Source organism: Salvelinus namaycush, chromosome 16 (assembly GCF_016432855.1).
Source record: "Salvelinus namaycush isolate Seneca chromosome 16, SaNama_1.0, whole genome shotgun sequence".
In the NCBI taxonomy this organism is placed as follows: domain Eukaryota; kingdom Metazoa; phylum Chordata; class Actinopteri; order Salmoniformes; family Salmonidae; genus Salvelinus; species Salvelinus namaycush.
Genome location: NC_052322.1, coordinates 27689321 through 27708919, shown reverse-complemented (window position 1 = coordinate 27708919; position 19599 = coordinate 27689321). Strand labels below are relative to the sequence as shown.

The window sequence follows — 19599 nt, the reverse complement described above, 5'->3', positions numbered from 1 at the left end:
TTCTATGTTAAAAACATGGAAAGTGCTGAAGAGCACAGAGAGGGCAGCAGCAAAGTTGGACTCACTGTCCAAAACACAGACCACTCTCCCCTCGATCGACACCATCCATTTTGAGGAACCCAATAGAGTATTTCCTGAAATACACAAAAGTAAGGCTGTTAGTGTATACTTACTAGACATCTCTAGATAGGTACCACAATACTATATATTTCTGTTCCACCTTAAATCAAATAAATGTATTACCAAGCATGATCATCCTTGGTGTGTCTGGCAAAGGAATTTGTGCCTCGACATCAACCCGAGTTGCAGTGACCTAAAATCACAAAACGAAAATATTCAAATCATGTGTAATAGGACAGTATAAACACCATTAATCATATTAACTTTATAAGTATAAAAACACTATTCCTTACATCTGCCAAGAGGAACAGAGACTTGTCCTTCTCTTTGAAGTGGGTCATCAACAAAAGAATGGCAGCAGTGGCTGTTAGATCGTCATTGCCTTTTATGTAACCATCGATTTCATTCAGCAGGCACTGGATCTCTCTCCTCAACTTTGTCTTTCGGCTTTTAAAAAAGTTGAAAATTCTCTTACCCTTGTTCAGGAGAGCTTGAGTCAGGTGACTGTCAATCACGAGTATTGAAGTGGTTGCAGAGCCATAACTTGGTGAAAAGGAAAGGCCACTGTTCCTGGAGGTCAATGATGCTTAGAGGAGGACAAGTGTCCATTGTTACAGATCCTATCCATTCTTCATTTTCTTTTAAAAAATACAAAGAAAAAAAACTCTGTTAGGCTATGCGCTGCACTCCATACCAGCACAAGAGGACAAACAATTAATTTTCAGAAACATTTGAATATTTCTGTACTTTTATGTACTTTTGTAATTTCCGTCCATTTTATTGCATATTTCTTGCTCCCTCATAGCATAAACCATTTATTTTGAGGGCAAACTAACTAAACTCAGCAAAAAAAGAAACGTCCATTTTTCAGGACCCTGTCTTTCAAAGATAATTCGTAAAAATCCAAATGACTTCACAGATCTTCATTGTAAAGGGTTTAAACACTGTTTCCCATGCTTGTTCAATGAATCATAAATAATTAATGAACATGCACCTGTGGAACGGTCATTGAGACACTAACAGCTTACAGACGGTAGGCAATTAAGGTCACCGTTATGAAAACTTAGGACACTAAAGAGGCCTTTTTACTGAAAAACACCAAAAGCTCATCTGCGTGAACATGCCTAAGACAGCGCCACAGGGAGACAGGATGGACAGCTGATCATCCTCACAGTGGCAGACCACGTGTAACAACACATGCACAGGATCGGTACATCCAAACATCACACCTGCGGGACAGGTACAGGATGGCAACAACTTTTTTTTAAATTTAACCTTTATTTAACTAGGCAAGTCAGTTGAGAACAAATTCTTATTTACAATGACGGCCTACCCGGCCAAACTCGGACGACGCTGGGCCAATTGTGCGCCGCCCTATGGGACTTCCAATCACGGCCGGTTGTGATACAGTCTGGATTTGAACCGGGTTGTCTGTAGTGACGCCTCAAGCACTGAGATGCAGTGTCTTAAAGGCTGACTACACCACCCACGTCGCGTACGCGAGCGTTGCAAAATAAATTTAGAAATCTTTGTTATTCAATTATTGCACCCACACTGCTAGCGCGCGCCAACGAGTGTCTGCGTTGCCAAGGGCTAAAATAGAAATCAGTTCTATTTCTGACGCAGATCGCGCTGCAAGTCCTGCCTCTCCCATCTCCTCATTGGTTTATAGAAGCAGGTACCCACGTGCCATCTCCTCATTGGTTATACCCACATGGGTGACTGAAAGACGAACGAGGTCAGTGGCGGTAATGCACCTAATTTATGAAAGTTTCCAATCGCAATATAAAGTCAAGAGAAGAAAAAGCCTGGAAAAAAGAGAGATGACTAGAAATGATTCGGTTGACCGTTTTATGTGTGGATTAATTGGCGGAGTAGAGGACCTTGTGCATTTCAGGTAAAATAACTACTCAATGTTTATATTTACATTTAAGTCATTTAGCAGACGCTCTTATCCAGAGCGACTTACAAGTACATACATTCATATATATTTTTTTTTTGTACTGGCCCCCCGTGGGAAACGAACCCACAACCCTGGCGTTGCAAGCGCCATGCTCTACCAACTGAGCCACACGGGGCTATATATCCCAGGACAAATTAGCTAGCAACAGCAAGCTAGCTAAATAGGACAAATTAGCTAGCAAGTGCAAGCTAACTAGCTAAATTGCCATAAATGTTTAATGCTTTTCGACCTGTCCCTAAATTAATATAAATGGTTCAGAGTTTGTTTTGATATTTGAACCTGCGTGTCATGATCGCGTTTGTTGTGGGGGTACAAAATACATTTATGCATGATGGCGCACGCGAGCAGCCGGTTTGGGTTCCATGTTAGACCACTGCGCCACTTGGGAGCCCAACTGCCTGAGTTACACCAGGAACGCACAATCCCTCCATCAGTGCTCAGACTGTCTGCAATAGGCTGAGAGAGGCTGGACTGAGGGCTTGTAGGCCTGATGTAAGGCAGGTCCTGACCAGAAATCACCGGCAACAATGTCGCCTATGGGCACAAACCCACCGTCGCTGGACCAGACAGGACTGGCAAAAAGTGCTCTTCACCGACGAGTCGTGGTTTTGTCTCACCAGGGGTGATGGTCGGATTCGCGTTTATCGTCGAAGGAATGAGCGTTACACCGAGGCCTGTACTCTGGAGCTGGATCGATTTGGAGGTGGAGGGTGCGTCATGGTCTGGGGCGGTGTGTCACAGCATCATCGGACTGAGCTTGTTGTCATTGCAGGCAATTTCAACTCTGTGCGTTACAGAGAAGACATCCTCCTCCCTCGTGGTACCCTTCCTGCAGGCTCATCCTGACATGACCCTCCAGCATGACAATGCCACCAGCCATACTGCTCGTTCTGTGCGTGATTTCCTGCAAGACAGGAATGTCAGTGTTACTGCTATGGCCAGCTAAGAGCCCAGATCTCAATCCCATTGAGCACGTCTGGGACCTGTTGGATCGGAGGGTGAGGGCTAGGGTCATTCCCCCCAGAAATGTCTGGAAACCCTTTCCACAATGGAACCCAGAAGATTTCTACCTAGAACCAAAAAGGTTATACATGTACCTGGAATCAAAAAGTGATCTTCAAAGGGTTCTCATATGGGGACAGCCAAATAACCATTTTAGATTCTAGATAGCACCTTTTTTCAATACAATGACATAAATATGTTACATTTATCAATCAAGAGCGCACCTCTTTGGTTGAAAGACTGAAGCAATTCCCGGCACTATGTTGGCGTCAAATGGTATTTTATGTCCTCCGGCTGAACATATTCAAGGTCGTTAATATTCTCCACTCCAACATTTGCCCTCAGATGCGCCGACAAAGATCTCACCATCTCGGTCTCCAACTCGGGCAGTTGGTGTTTAATTGCATCTTGAAGACCCTCCATCCTGACACTGGTTTAAGGAGAACACACTGAGTGATGCAGGGAAACAACAGAGAAACCTGACACTTTATAAACTGGTAGTGGGTAATAATTAATCAAACTATCTTCATTAACACACACATAATTAATCAAGAGAATCTGGTATAAAATGAACCCTGAGATCAACCAGTGACACAGACTGATACCCCAACAATAAAATTAACCTGTGATTCTCTGACCAGAATCAGTGAGATCTTTCCAAATATGTATCCGTCATCATTTTCTCCCATTACAACAAGGCCTTTAGTGTATGTTTTTACTTTGTATACAATTTTGAACATCTCTACAGTGCTTTGCTTTGTGAACACTTTTGACTGAAGAGGTCCCTGAATGGCATTGTTAAATAATTGCTCCTCAAATTAATTAATGACACCAACAACTTCAATACTATGTGGAAACAATTGGCCGCTGCATAAGTAAGATTGGAGTAACTGGTGGCTCTCAGACAAGTTTTCTGGCTTACTCCTTGAAGTAGGAGTGCTTGCTCTCAAACCTTGGTGTCCACAAACGAATGAGTCACCCAAATTGCAGGATGAGGTCGGGGTAGTGTAACAAGTTGTGATGCTTTGGTGCAAGGGCACTCTACCCCACAAGCAAAACTGTAGTTCGCCACATTTCTATGTTTTTTTTTGCATGAGTAATGAATGCGGCGCCAAACATCTGTGGTGTGTGTGTGAGAGAGAGAAAGAGCGTTGTATCCCATAGTTGAAACCAAGACTGTTCTCAGGGCAGGTCTGGTGGTTTTGACTAGCAGAAGTTGCTTTTCTTAGCAGATACTACTGTAAAGAAATACAGTAAGTTAGTCATTTTTACAGGAGGCTTACAATTACAGTTAATAACAGTATTTTTCAGCATTATACCCATATGCAGTGCAATCTACAGCATTAATGCTGTAAAACACATTTAAGGTATTTTAAGGTGGATTCTACAATGTTTTACTGTTGAAATTACAAGGAAAACCAACATAGTAAAGAACATAATTAAAGCCGTTTTTATTGAATAGAAGTAACATATATCGAGTACAAAGAAATACTTTCTTGCTGCCTTTCCAAACAGTACACAAGTACAAAAATAGGAGACAGATCTTTTTGAATAACTCCCTCTTCAAACACGTTTAGTTTAAAAACATTTGAATGCACAATGGAAGTACAGTATTATTGGAGAAAGTATTTTTCACAAAATATAAATCATATATATATATAAAAAGATGTTGCAAATCTAACATACAAAAAAGCCTATTGATTAATCTTGTTCTAAAACGCTTGATAAAATAATACATCACAAGCAAGCCTTATACAGTGCCTTCAGTAAGTAGTCACACCCCTTGACTTTTTACACATTTTATCACTGGCCTACACACAATACCCCATAATGTCAATGTGGTATTATGTTTAATCAAATTAATTAAAATTGAAAAGCTGAAATCTCTTGAGTCATTAAGTATTGAACCCCTTAGCTAGGGCAAGCCAAAATAAGTTCAGGAATAAAAATGTGCTTACAAAAGGGACATTAAATATCCCTTTGAGCATGGTTAAGTTATTAATTACACTCTGGATGGTGTATCAATACACCCAGCCACTACAAAGATACAGGCATTCTTCCTAACTCAGTTGCCGCAGAGGAAGGAAAACTGAGGATGGAGCAACAACATCGTAGTTACTCCATAATACTAACCTAATTGACAGCGTGAAACGAAGGAAGCCTGTACAGAATAAAAATATTTGAAAACATGCATCCTGTTTGCAACAAGGCACTAAAGTAACACTGCAAAAAATGTGGGCAAAGCAATACATTTTTGTCCTGAATACAAATCCAATACAACACATTACTGAGTACCACTCTCCATATTTCAAAGCATAGTGGTGACTGCATCATCTTATGGGTATGCTTGTAATCGTTAAGGACTGGGGAGTTTTTCAGGATAAAAAAAAAAAAATCAACAGAATGGAGCTCAGCACAGGCAAAATCTGGTTCCGTCTGCTCTCCACCTATCAGCAGGACAATAACCTAAAACACAAAACCAAATCTACACTGGTTACTTGACAAGAAAATAACAAATATTCCTGAGTGGCCGAGTTACAGTTTTGACTTAAATTTACTTGGAAATATATGACAAGACACTGAAAATGGTTGTCTTGCAATGATCAACAACCAATTTGACAGAGCTTGAAGAATTTAAAAAATAATAATGAGCAAATGTTGCACAATCTAGATGTGGAGAGTGTCTCTTAGAGACTTACCCAGAAATACTTACTGTAATCGCTGCCAAAGGTGCTTCTACAAAGTATTGACTCAGGGGTGTGAATACTTATGTAAATTGATTATTTCATTTATTATTATTTCATGCAAAAATGTCTAAAAACATGTTTTCCCTTTGTCATTATGGGGTATTATGTGTAGATGGGTAAGGGAAAAAATCGATTGAATCCATTTTGAATTCAGGCTGTAACACAACAGTATGTGGAATAAATCAAGGAGTATGAATAATTTCTGAAGGCACTGTATATATTGTGCTACTACTTCAGATTTTGTTTTAAGTAAGCAGAAGATCTGAGTATATAAAACAAAAAATGTTGAAGGTGTAGTTATAAAAAGCCATTAAAATAATAGAAAAAACATTTTGAATATTCAAAATCAAAAGCATGACATTTATCAAAATTAAAAGGATACAGTGCTATTAATAAAGCATGTAAACATCTTGTGTATTTTGGTATCTTAGTAAAATAACCTTTGAAGTAAAGCAAGTGCTGGTTATGACATATAGTCAGTGTTTTACTAAAGTAAGCTCTTTGAACAGACTGCTAAAAGGCACCATGAACGAGTGAGTAGTACTGAGTAGTACTCAGTAAAAAACAAATAACTGGCAGGTCTCCACTGTGAACATATGCGATGTAAAAAAAATGTCCAGTATTTTAAAACTGCACAGCAAACTCTCCACATTCATTTACCAAAACAAAAAAGGGCTACAAAAGTAGCCAAAATGAGTAGACAAAATAAGTGTATATTGTACTTCAATCTGAAGTCCAGAGCACTTTAACAATGGTGAAGGATATCTATGCACCATACTGGGGTTTATCAACCACTTAAATTTACAGATTTAAAAATATAAATTTAAGATGACATTAGGACAATGAAACTCCCAAAGTCCAATCAAATATTTTTTAAATCTTGTAAACATTTTCATATATACAGTATAAAAATGAAGTATACCATTTCTATAAAACATTCCAGTGACTTTTTGTACAGATAGCCAAGATGGTTTTCAGATGCCCTGGATGATGAGGTAACTCTCACTTATATTTGGTGAAAGCAAAAACTAACTTCCAGTTAAAGAATATGGATACTTTAGAACAGTAGCACATGACAAATGTCAAAATGTCCAATATTGAGATGTCTTTACGTCTTTGTATTGATTTTACAGTACATTTTTTAATGTATTTTGGCATGGCTGAGAACGGAGCCTTCTTCATTCTGTCTCTCAGCTCGATTGGACATTTTTGTATTGATTCAAGTATTACGTCACATTGGCATTTGGGAGAAGAACATGTACATTTCCCAATGTTGACATCATGAAAATGAAACAAAAATGTCTACTCATTGATAAAGAGATCTATAAATTCTTATATAAAAGTTTCTCTAGTTTTAGAAAATCAGTGTGGCATAACTGCTTGAGGAATAAGTTAGACATTTTACAGAATTTGGCAACCTTTTTTATTTTTTTTTATCCCCTTTTCTCCCCAATTTTCGTGGTATCCAATCGCTAGTAATTACTATCTTGTCTCATCGCTACAACTCCCGTACGGGCTCGGGAGAGACGAAGGTCGAAAGCCACGCGTCCTCCGAAGCACAACCCAACCAAGCCGCACTGCTTCTTAACACAGCGCGCCTCCAACCCGGAAGCCAGCCGCACCAATGTGTCGGAGGAAACACCGTGCACCTGGCCCCCTTGGTTAGCGCGCACTGCACCCGGCCCGCCACAGGAGTCGCTGGAGCGCGATTCGGCCAAACCCTCCCTAACCCGGACGACGCTAGCCCAATTGTGCGTCGCCCCACGGACCTCCCGGTCGCGGCCGGCTGCGACAGAGCCTGGGCGCGAACCCAGAGACCACTGCGCCACCCGGGAGGCCCAGAATTTGGCAACCTTTTGACTATATGGAGAATCTCCCCCCACATCACATTGATTGAATCTCTATATAATCCTTATATAATGTTTCACACGTAATGTATAATATGTAGCCTACGGCAGGTGACCATATGACCCAATGTCTCATTATTATTTATTTTTTTACTGGATGTTTGTATATATAATTATAATTTGTTTTATTTTTTCTTTGTTACGCTCGTCTGTTACTGTCACTTTGTCCTATTGTTGTCTAATATCTTTTCACTTTTGTCTTGAATGTTCTTAATTGGAAAATGCAAAAATAAAATATTTAAAAAAAATATATGTCTGACTTTGTGATCACAACAAATCCACTCAAAGACAACATGAGGGGAAGTAATTTGTTAAGAAGTAAAAGCAGTGTATAAAGCCTTAAAACCCTAAAATAACACGTTGGCTTTTGCCTACCAGGGGATAACAAGATTGTCTAACTTAGCATTGGCACTTCTGATTGACAATCAGTGGTACTTTCCATGTCACTCTCAGACCAGCCTTTTGTTAAAAGGAAGGCTATAAAAGTAAGACCCTCAAATGGTCCCCTTATCAGTGCTGGTTTCGCTCAGTGAAAGGCAGGTCTGGCTCCTTCGATTTTTTTGTGTAGGGTATTTTTAGAGTGTTGGAAGAAAACATCATGGCTGAACGGAGAGGGGTGAGAGCGGAGTCACCATGTGTACCCGCACGATCTTGTGTCCTACTCCTCAGCCTCATGATTGGAGGAGGCCAAAGGGTGCAGATCTACACCTGCATTGCTTGCTGTTTGGGGTTTTAGGCTGGGTTTCTGTATAGCACTTTGTGACATCAGCTGATGTAAAAAGGACTTTATAAATACATTTGATTTGATTTGCAGATCCTCCTCATGGGGTAGCAGTAGAGGGAGGTGTGGAACTACAGAGAGGTTGGTTAGGGAGGGCACTATTCACATGCAAAGTAGTCCTTCAGAGGGGCAAACAGGTGTCTGATGACAGGTACGCTCCAGGACCTGCCCAGAAGCTTCTGCCTGGCACCGCGGCCCATGTTGGACACATCTGTGTAGTGGACCGGGAAGCCAAAGATCCTGGAGGGAACAGAGGATTAGAACAGTTTCTAAACATGTGACAGTCTGAATAGAATTGTGGGTCTTGGTCTCACCCAATGATATTTATAAAACCTGGATTGCTAATGCTATGTATTAGCCAATGAGGGGCTTTGAAGCTACCGGTTGGCCATATTGGCACACCCTTTTAGGAGCAGTCCTCCATAGTAATACATGGAATTCTACAGTATTTTAATTAAATATTCTAAGGACAAAATTATGTGTATTTAAGTTTTTTGTTTGTTGTAGAGGGGACAGTAACATTAGTACTCTATAAAATACATTAAGGAAAATGTTTTTATATTTTTAATAATTTTTTATTTTTATGTTTAGCTCACATAATATAATTTAAAAGCATACATGAAGGTGTTTGTAATAGAATAAATGTGTCAAAAACGAATGTAGACATTAATAAAAGCATTTCTATAGCTTCCAAAATCTTTCTTTACAATTGAGGAGGAGTACCAAGATGGCTGCGCGTGGCTTCAATACAGCTCTTCCTGTTAGTCATCCAGTGTTTATACACATCATTGGTCTCACCTCTCCAGCTCGGTGCACCACAGGATGTCCTCTTTGCCATTCATCATGACGGGAAAGTGCTGGTCTTTGCCCTGCTTGATGGAGTTGGCGCGTGTGGTGATGGTGCGCACCTTTCCAAACTACAGGACAGAGAAAATACACACTCATATTAACACTATACAGATGCGATCAAAATATTGGCCCTCTTGCTCGATTCACTATTTCTTCTAAAATAAGTGGAAATTACCAAGGCAGCAGCTACTCTTCCTGGGGTCCAGCAAAATTAAGGCAGTTATATAATTTTACATTAAGTGTGTGCCCTCAGGCCACTACTCTACTACCACATATCTACAATACAAAATCCATGTGTACGTGTGTGTATAGTGCGTATGTTATCAAGTGTGTGTATGCATGTGTCTGTGCCTGTGTTTGAGTCTCTTCCAGAGGTGTGGACACGAGTCACATGAATTGGACTCGAGTCAGAAATATGATGACTTGCAACCTGACTTTGACACCAATGACTCGTGACTTAACTTGGACTTGAGCCTTTTGACTCGAACTCACTTGATACCCTCCCCAAGCCCAAATATAAAAAATGATGCTATAAAAAAAAAAAAGTGTGCAGCGCGCCAACTCTTCATTTAACAGATTACAGTTTGAACTGGACAGCAGCCAATCAAATTGTGCCAGCTGAGAAAAAGTTGCACGTGGCAGTGCAGAGGAACGTCGGCGGGTGAATTCAGATGGAGCGCTTGGAAAGATACCTCAAATTATTATTTTCAGATATAAAGACTATGCTGTATCAACAAAAAACGGATTGCAACTTGCAAAACATGCAGGAAGAAAATTACAGACGGCGGCATAACAATTTCCAACTTTGTTCAACATTTGAAGCTGCACAAAGAACGGTAAGTCGTGGCTAATATAGCCGACAGCTATATAATTTATAACTTTGCTAGTGTAGCATGTAGGCTAACGTAACGCTAAATCAATGAGCCTCCACACAGTCAGTCAGTGCGGGAACGTGATCATTGCACCCAAGATTGAGCTACAACTGGCTAGGAAGTTGGTAGCCTAAATCCTGCCTGACTTTACTGCTGTTCCTAAAACCATTGACATACGTTAGCCTACTGTAACCACACACAGAGAGGATGTGTGTGTTAGGTTGGGCAATTGTGTACAAGCCTACATCGCCCGATTGCGCCTCATAGCGATCCTCGATAGTCGATCGCTATTGGGGGGTGGGGTCTTTCTCATGGTCTTTCTCATGGCTACCCATATATTTCCATGGAAATATAACGTTTATTTGGAAAGTAATAAATAAATATATTTTTAAAAGCATTCATTATTTGCGTAAATGTAATATACTAACTATTACTAATATGAAAAGGTATTACATTTGGTGAAGAGCACATTATGACTTGTTTAGGATTCGAAACTCAAAGTTTAGGACTTGAGACTTGACTTGGGACTTGAGACTTACTTGTGACTTGTAAAACAATGACTTGGTCCCACCTCTGGTTTCTTCACAGTCCCTGCTGTTCCATAAAGTGTATTTTTATCAGTTTTTTAAATCAAATTTTACTGCTTGCATGAGTTTCTTGATGTGGAATAGAGTTCCATGTAGTCATGGCTCTATGTAGTACTGTGCACCTCCCATAGTCTGTTCTGGACCTTGGGACTATGACATTTGACCTTTACATTTTAGTCACTTAGCAGACAATCTTATCCAAAGCGATTTACAGTGCATTCATATTAAGATAGCTAGGTGAGACAACCACATATCACAATTGTAGAAAGTAAAATTTACCTCAAAGAAGTTATCAGCAAAGTCAGTGCTAGTAGGAAAGGACAAGTGCTATTTAAAAAAATGTTTGGTGGGGGATATGATTAAGATGTCTTATTTAAGATATTCTTGACCGGAACTGTATATATTGAAAGAGACACAGTCTGAGTGTGGTTTTATTAATATCTGTACTGTAATAGAATATACAGTATGTGGAAACCCCTTCAAATTAGTGGATTAGGCAATTTCAGCCACAGCCGTTGCTGACAGGTGTATAAAAATTAAGAAACACAGCCATGCAATCTCCATAGCCAAACATTGGCAGTAGAATGGCCTTACTGAAGAGGTCAGAGACTTCCAACGTAGCACCGTCATAGGATGCCACTTTCCAACTAGTCAGTTCGTCAAATTTCTGCCCTACTAGAGCTGCCTCGGTCAACTGTAAGTGCTGTTATTGTGAAGTGGAACCGTCTAAGAGCAACAATGGCTCAGCCGCGAAGTCACACAAGTTCACAGAACAGAACCAGAAAGTACTGAAGCGCGTAGCGTTTAAAAATCATCTGTCCTCGGTTGCAAAAATCACTACCGAGTCCCAAACTGCCTCTGGAAGCAACTTCAGCACCAGAACTGTTAGTCGGGAGCTTCGTGAAAAGGGTTTCTATGGCCGAGCAGCTGCACACAAGCCTAAGATCACCATGTGCAATGCCAAGCGTCGGCTGGAGTGGTGTAAAGCTCGCTGCCATTGGACTCATCACTCATCACGCTTCCCCATCTGGCAGTCCGACGGACGAATCTGGGTTTGGCGAATGCCAGGAAAACGGACCTTCCTCAATGCATAGTGCCAACTGTAAAGTTTGGTGGTGGAGGAATAATCGTCTAGGGCTGTTTTTCATGGTTTGGGCTTGGCCCCTTTGTTCCAATGAAGGGAAATCTTAACGCTACAACATACAATGACATTGTAGACGATTCTGTGCTTCCAACTCTGTGGCAACAGTTTGGGGAAGGCGCTTTCCTGTTTCAGCATGACAATGCCCCAGTGCACAAAGCGAGGTCCATACAGGAATGGTTTGTTGAGATTGGTGTTGAAGAACTTGACTGGCCTGCACAGAGCCGTGACCTCAATCAACCCCATCAAACACCTTTGGGATGAATTGGAATGCCAACTGCAAGCCAGGCCTAATCGCCCAACATCAGTGCCCGATCTCACTAATGCTCTTGTGTCTGAATGGAAGCAAGTCCCCGCAGCAATGTTCCAACATCTATGGGAAAGCCTTCCCAGAAGAGTAGATGCTGTTAGTGTAGCAAAGGGGGGACCAACTGCATATTATTGCCCATGATTTTGGAATGAGATGTTTGACGAGCAGGTGTCCACATACTTTTGGTCATGTAGTGTGTGTTTTCTGTGGGATATTGTGAAATATACACTCAGTGGCCAGTTTATTGGCTACATCATCCCATTCACGAAAATGGTTCATGTGGCCGTGGCTTGCTATATAAAGCAGGCAGACAGGCATCGAGACATTCAGTTACTGTTCGATTGAACGTTAGAATGGGCAAAACGAGTGACCTAAGCAACTTTGAGCGTGGTATGATCGTCTATGCCAGGCGTGCCGGATCCAGTATCTCAGAAACGGCCGGCCTCCTGGGCTTTCATGTACGACAGGAGTTACCGAGAATGGTGCTACAAACAAAAAACATCCAGTCAGCGGGCCAAAACCGCTAATTGATGAAAGGTCGACGGAGAATGGCAAGAATCGTGCAAGCTAACTGGCAGGCCACAAACAGGCAAATAACGAACACACTGGGTTCCACTCCTATCAGCTAAAAAACCAGAAGAAGCGGCTCCAGTGGCCACGCAATCACCAACACTGGACATTGAGGAGTGGAAGAACATTGCCTGGTCCGACGAATTCCGGTTCCTGTTGCGTCATGCTGATGGCAGTCAGGACTTGGCGTAAGCATGAGTCCATGGCCCCATCCTGCCTGGTATCAACGGTAGAGGCTGGTGGTGGTGGTGTAATGTTGTTGGGAATGTTTTACTGGCACACGCTGGGTCCTTTAATACCAATTGAGCAACATGTCAATGCTCCGGAGAATTCAGGCAGTTCTGGAGGCCAAGGGGGGTCCCATCCGGTACCTTATAAACTGGCCACTGAGTGTATATTGTAATATACTGAAATAAAACCACTTATTGATTTTTGACCAGTTCCACTGAGTGAAGAAAAGGTAGATAGTGTTACCTTAGCCACACGGCCATGTTCCAGACAGTCCTGTAGCTCTAGCTTGTCCATCCCAGATGCACACCGAGGCCTGGCACATGAACAATGGGAATGTGATATGGAATACGCCAAGAGATATCCATAAATGGCCATTTATTTTACGGTACTGTTTCCACTAGATTTCAATTGGTAACAATGTGTACTTTCTGGCATTTACTTTATTTCAACACAATTGACAACTACCAAAGTAAAAGTAATTCATAAGATATAACTGTGTAGTTACCAACCATGCAATTAGGTCATTTTTGTATTGTAAATTAAAAACAGGAATATGAAAGATTGTGTTATTATAGGAAAACAAGTAGACTGTGGGCATCACACACCTGTTCATCCCTGGTAGGTTGCCCCAGAAGTACCTAGCCCTGTGAGCCGCAGACACCTCAATGGCATCGATCATCACTGGATTGCACTGTCGGACACGGACACACACACACACACACACAGGTAGGTGTTTCATTTAACATACCACAGCTATCTATCATGGGTTATACATTTTCGCTCTTCACAACGCCTTTGTGTTATGTTGTGAGTCCGCAACGACATATAAAGACTACAACAACTTTTGAAACGCTCTAATGAAGTAATGCCAAAGACCTCAGATTGTCACCTGTATTGTATTGATATTGTGGATATAACAAACCTCGAGGAAACGAGAGATGTCCCTCTTGTCGTTGACGCCCATGGCGACCACGTTCTCGAACATCCAGAAGAATGGGCGGTCCTCGCCCTCCTTGGGCTTGGCCTCACTCAGCAGGCGGTAGAACTCAAAGAACAACCTCCCTGTGCCCTCTGGACAGACAGACGAGGGATGAGGAGAACACGTTAGGAGATTTTTAATACAGTCGACTGAATAATAATATATATCAATTGCAAATATCTCTTTGATTGTTGTACCTTCAATGTATATGGAAAACAAGGTATAAGTTTATACTGTGCATATAAGAGAGAATGTATAGAAATAACATTTGATAAGAACTACTTCCCTGCCATTTCAGCCTGTAACACTTGGCATGGATTTTATAGAGTGTAATTGGAGTGAAGTGAAGCATGCTTCGTAACACATTTATTGAAGTTTGATTAAGATTAATTGATCATTTTTTATGAAGTTTCTTACCGTACAGTCCCTTCCTGGCGGGGTTGACAATAGATAGGTCGTTACAGGGGCTTCCTCCTATCACCAGGTCAAATGGGCCCCACTCTTCTATCTGTGTGAGACAACAGCACCACCTATTGTCAGACTGAGTGTAACACAAGTCAATGCCCCAACATTCTCATTCCCAATCCCCTCTACTCTATCCCTACATAGCGTCACCTCCCCCCTGACTCCCCATCCATATGATCAAACAACCCCAACATAGGATAGTATATAACCCCCACTGGAATCTCCAATTACATTGAATGAACTACAGGACAAAATACAAACCCTTCAACCCAAAAATGCCTGTGGTGTTGATGGATTTCTAAATGAAATGATCAAATATACAGACCACAAATTCCAATTGGCTATACTAAAAACTTTAACATAATCCTCAGCTCTGGCATCTTCCCCAATATTTGGAACCAAGGACTGATCACCCCATCCACAAAAGTGGAGACAAATTTGACCCCAATAACTACTGTGGGATATGCGTCAACAGCAACCTTGGGGAAAACCTTCTGCATTATCATTAACAGCAGACACTTACATTTTCTGTACTGAGCAAATGTCATATTGTCTTTTTACTAAATTAACATACGACAGACCACATATTCATCCTGGACACCCTTACTAACAAACAAACAAAAACAACGTTTTCCATTGCTTTGTTGATTTCATAAAAGCTTTTGACTCAATTTGGCATGAGGGTCTCCTATACAAATTGATGGAAAGCGCTGTTGGAGAACATTATAAAATCCATGTAGACAAACAACAAGTGTGCAGTTAAAATGGACAAAAAACACACCTTTTTTTCCACAGGGCCGTGAGGTGAGACAGGGAGACAGTTTGAGCCCCACCCTCTTCAACATATATATATCAACAAATTGACGAGGGCACTAGAACAGTCTGCAGCACCCGACCTCACCCAACTAGAATCAGTTTTCTGATGATCTGGTACTTCTGTCCCCAACCAAGGAGGACCTAAAGCAGCACTTAGATCTTCTCCACAGATTCTGTCAGACCTGGGCCCTGAGATTAAATGTTCCAAAAAAGTTCCACGAATACAAATTCCATCTAGACACTGTTGCCCAAGAGCACATAAAAACAGCACCTTTCACAAAGCTGTGAACGATCTGAAAGAAAAGGCAAGAAGGGCCTTCTAAGCCATCAAATGGAACATAAAATTCAACATCCCAACTAGGATCTGGCTAAAAATACTTGAATCAGTTTATTTTCCCTTTTGTACTTTAACTATTTTCACATTGTTACAACACTGTACATATGTACAATATGTATGGCATTATAATGGCGCCGGAGAAGAAGGCAGACGTTTTACGTGTACCCAACCGATTGTTTTTTTTGCTCGTTTATTAGCGTCTTTTGTAACTTGTTTTTTAAACTTATTTTGTACCGTCTAGTATGACTGAAAATAACTTCTGGACATCAGGACTGCCATTCCTCATCACGGACTGGCAGAATCCTTTATTTCCTTTAACGAGTCTGACGAGCCCGACGCGAACAATATACTGCTTTCTCGGGAACCGGCCAAGATCCTCGTGATTTCCATGAAGAGGAGGCGGATAAAAAAGGGCCAGAGGGCGGGCTGCCTTCTGAGAATTCTTAGGCGATCAAATAAAGCCCCACTTCCTTCCATTCGGCTCGCAAACGCACAATTTTTATTTTATTTATTTATTTCACCTTTATTTAACCAGGTAGGCAAGTTGAGAACAAGTTCTCATTTACAACTGCGACCTGGCCAAGATAAAGCAAAGCAGTTCGACACATAACACAGAGTTACACATGGAGTAAAACAAACATACAGTCAATAATACAGTAGAAAAATAAGTCTATATACAATGTGAGCAAATGAGGTGAGATAAGGGAGGTAAAGGCAATAAATAGGCCATGGTGGCGAAGTAAATACAATATAGCAATTAAAACACTGGAATGGTAGATTTGACAGTAGATGAGTGTGCAAAGTAGAAATACTGGGGTGCAAAATAAATAAATAAATAAATACAGTAGGGGAAGAGGTAGTTGTTTGGGCTATTTATAGATGGGCTATGTACAGGTGCAGTGATCTGTGAGCTGCTCTGACAGCTGGTGCTTAAAGCTAGTGAGGGAGATAAGTGTTTCCAGTTTCAGAGATTTTTGTAGTTCGTTCCAGTCATTGGCAGCAGAGAACTGGAAGGAGAGGCGGCCAATGGAGGAATTGGCTTTGGGGGTGACCTGAGAGATATACCTGCTGGAACGCGTGCTACGGCAATCTTTGGAGAATAAAATCAAATACCTACGCGCAAGATTAAACTACCAACAGGACATTCGAAACTGTAATATCTTATGCTTCACAGAGTTGTGGCTGAACGACAACACTATCAACATACAGATGGCTGGTTATACGCTGTACCGGCAGGATAGAACAGCGGCATCTGGTAAGATAAGGGGCGGTGGACTATGTATTTTTGTAAATAACAGCTGGTGCACGATATCTAAGGAAGTCTCATGATAAGCTGTACACCACACTATCTACCTAGAGAGTTTTCATCTGTATTTTTCATAGCTGTTTACATACCACCACAGTCAGAGGCTGGCACTAAGACAGCATTGAATGAGCTGTATTTCTGCCATAAGCAAACAAGAAAACGCTCACCCAAAGACGGCGCTCCTAGTAGCCAGGGACTTTAATGCAGAGAAACTTAAATCTGTTTTTCCAAATTTCTTTCAGCTGGTTAAATGTGCAACCAGAGGAAAAATAAACTCTGGACCACCTTTACTCCACACACAGAGATGCATACAAAGCTCTCCCTCACCCTCCATTTGGAAAATCTGACCATAATTCTATCCTCCTGATTCCTGCTTACAAGCAAAAATTAGAGGAGATGCTAAGCTACAAGACTGTTTTGCTAGCACAGACTGGAATATGTTCCGGGATTCCTCTGATGGCATTGAGGAGTACACCACATCAGTCATTGGCTTCATCAATAAGTGCATCGATGACATCGACCCCACAGTGACCATACGTACATACCCCAACCAGAAGCCATGAATTACAGACAACATCCGCACTGAGCTTAAGGCTAGAGCTGCCGCTTTCAAGGAGCGGGACTCACCCCCGGAAGCTTATAAGAAATCATGCTATGCCCCCCGACGAACCATCAAACAGGTAAAGAGTCAATACAGGACTAAGATCGAATCGTACTACACCAGCTCTGATGCTTGTCGGATGTGGCAGGGCTTGCAAACCATTACAGACTACAAAAGGGAAGCACAGCCGAGAGCTGCCCAGTGACACGAGCCTACCAGACGAGCTAAACTACTTCTATGCTCACTTCGAGGCAAATAACACTGAAACATGCATGAGAGCACCAGCTGTTCCGGAAGACTGTGTGATCACGCTCTCCGCAGCCGATGTGAGTAAGGTCAACATTCACAAGGCTGCAGGGCCAGATGGATTACCAGGACGTGTACTGCGAGCATGCGCTGACCAACTGGCAAGTGTCTTCACTGACATTTTTAACCTCATCCTGTCCGAGTCTGTAATACCAACATGTTTTAAACAGACCACCATAGTGCCTGTGTCCAAGAACACTAAGGTAACCTGCCTAAATGACTACCGACAAGTAGCACTCACGTCTGTAGACATGAAGTGCTTTGAAAGGCTGGTCATGGCTCACATCAACACCATTATCCCAGAAACTCTAGACCCACTCCAATTTGCATACTGCCCCAGCAGATCCACAGATGATGCAATCTCTATTGCACTCCACAATGCCCTTTCCCACCTGGATAAAAGGAACACCTAATTGAGAATGCTATTCATTGACTACAGCTCAGCGTTCAACACCATAGTGCCCTCAAAGCTCATCAATAAGCTAAGGACCCTGGGACTAAACACCTCCCTCTGCAACTGGATCCTGGACTTCCTGACGGGCCACCCCAGGTGGTAAGGGTAGGTAACACATCCGCCATGCTGATCCTCAACACAATAGCTGTGGGGTGCTTGCTCAGTCCCCTCCTGTACTCCCTGTTAGGCACGACTCCAACACCATCATTAAGTTTGCCGATGACAACAGTGGTAGGCCTGATCACCGATAACGACAAGACAGCCTATAGGGAGGAGGTCAGAGATCTGGCCATGTGGTGCCAAGACAACAACCTCTCCCTCAACGTGCTCAAGACAAAGGAGAGGATTGTGGACAACAGGAAAAAGAGGACCGAGCACACCCCCATTCTCATTTACGGGGCCGCAGTGGGGCAGGTTGAGAGCTTCAAGTTCCTTGGTGTCCACATCAACAACAAACTAATATGGTCCAAACACACCAAGATAGTCGTGAAGAGGGCAAGACAAAACCTATTTCCCCTCAGGAGACTGAAAAGATTTGGCATTGGTCCTCAGATCCTCAAAAGGTTCTACAGCTGCACCATCGAGAGCATCCTGACTAGAGGTCGACCGATTATGATTTTTCAACGCCGATACCGATAGCGATTATTGGAGGACCAAAAAAAGCCGATACCGATTAAATCGGCAGATTTTTTTGTTGTTGTAATAATGACAATTACAACAATACTGAATGAACACTTATTTTAACTTAATATAATACATCAATAAAATCAATTTAGCCTCAAATAAATAATGAAACATGTTCAATTTGGTTTAAATAATGCAAAAACAAAGTGTTGGAGAAGAAAGTAAAAGTGCAATATGTGCCATGTAAGAAAGCTAACGTTTAAGTTCCTTGCTCAGAACATGACAACATATGAAAGCTGGTGGTTCCTTTTAACATGAGTCTTCAATATTCCCAGGTAAGAAGTTTTAGGTTGTAGTTATTATTGGACTATTTCTCTCTATACGATTTGTATGTCATATACCTTTGACTATTGGATGTTCTTATAGGCACTTTAGTATTGCCAGTGTAACAGTATAGCTTCCATCCCTCTCCTCGACGCTACCTGGGCTCGAACCAGGAACACATTGACAACAGCCACCCTCGAAGCAGCGTTACCCATGCAGAGCAAGGGGAACAACTACTCCAAGTCTCAGAGCGAGTGACGTTTGAAACGCTATTAGCGCGCACCCCGCTAACTAGCTAGCCATTTCA

The 19599-nt window shown here is 41.7% G+C and overlaps 1 protein-coding gene across 1 annotated transcript in view; it reads right to left on the bottom strand.

Moving 5' to 3' along the window:
• Positions 1 to 7943: 7943 nt before the first annotated feature.
• LOC120061607 (DNA (cytosine-5)-methyltransferase 3B-like) overlaps positions 7944 to 19599 on the bottom strand; it is a 56130-nt gene continuing 44474 nt past the window's right edge. The window contains exons 16-21 of the mRNA XM_039011512.1: positions 14477 to 14567; positions 14003 to 14151; positions 13686 to 13771; positions 13324 to 13393; positions 9319 to 9437; positions 7944 to 8760 (exon numbers count right to left, since the gene is read on the bottom strand). Of these exons, the coding sequence (XP_038867440.1) occupies positions 8619 to 8760; positions 9319 to 9437; positions 13324 to 13393; positions 13686 to 13771; positions 14003 to 14151; positions 14477 to 14567 (657 nt within the window). The 3' untranslated portion in view covers positions 7944 to 8618. The remainder of the gene's footprint in view (positions 8761 to 9318; positions 9438 to 13323; positions 13394 to 13685; positions 13772 to 14002; positions 14152 to 14476; positions 14568 to 19599) is intronic.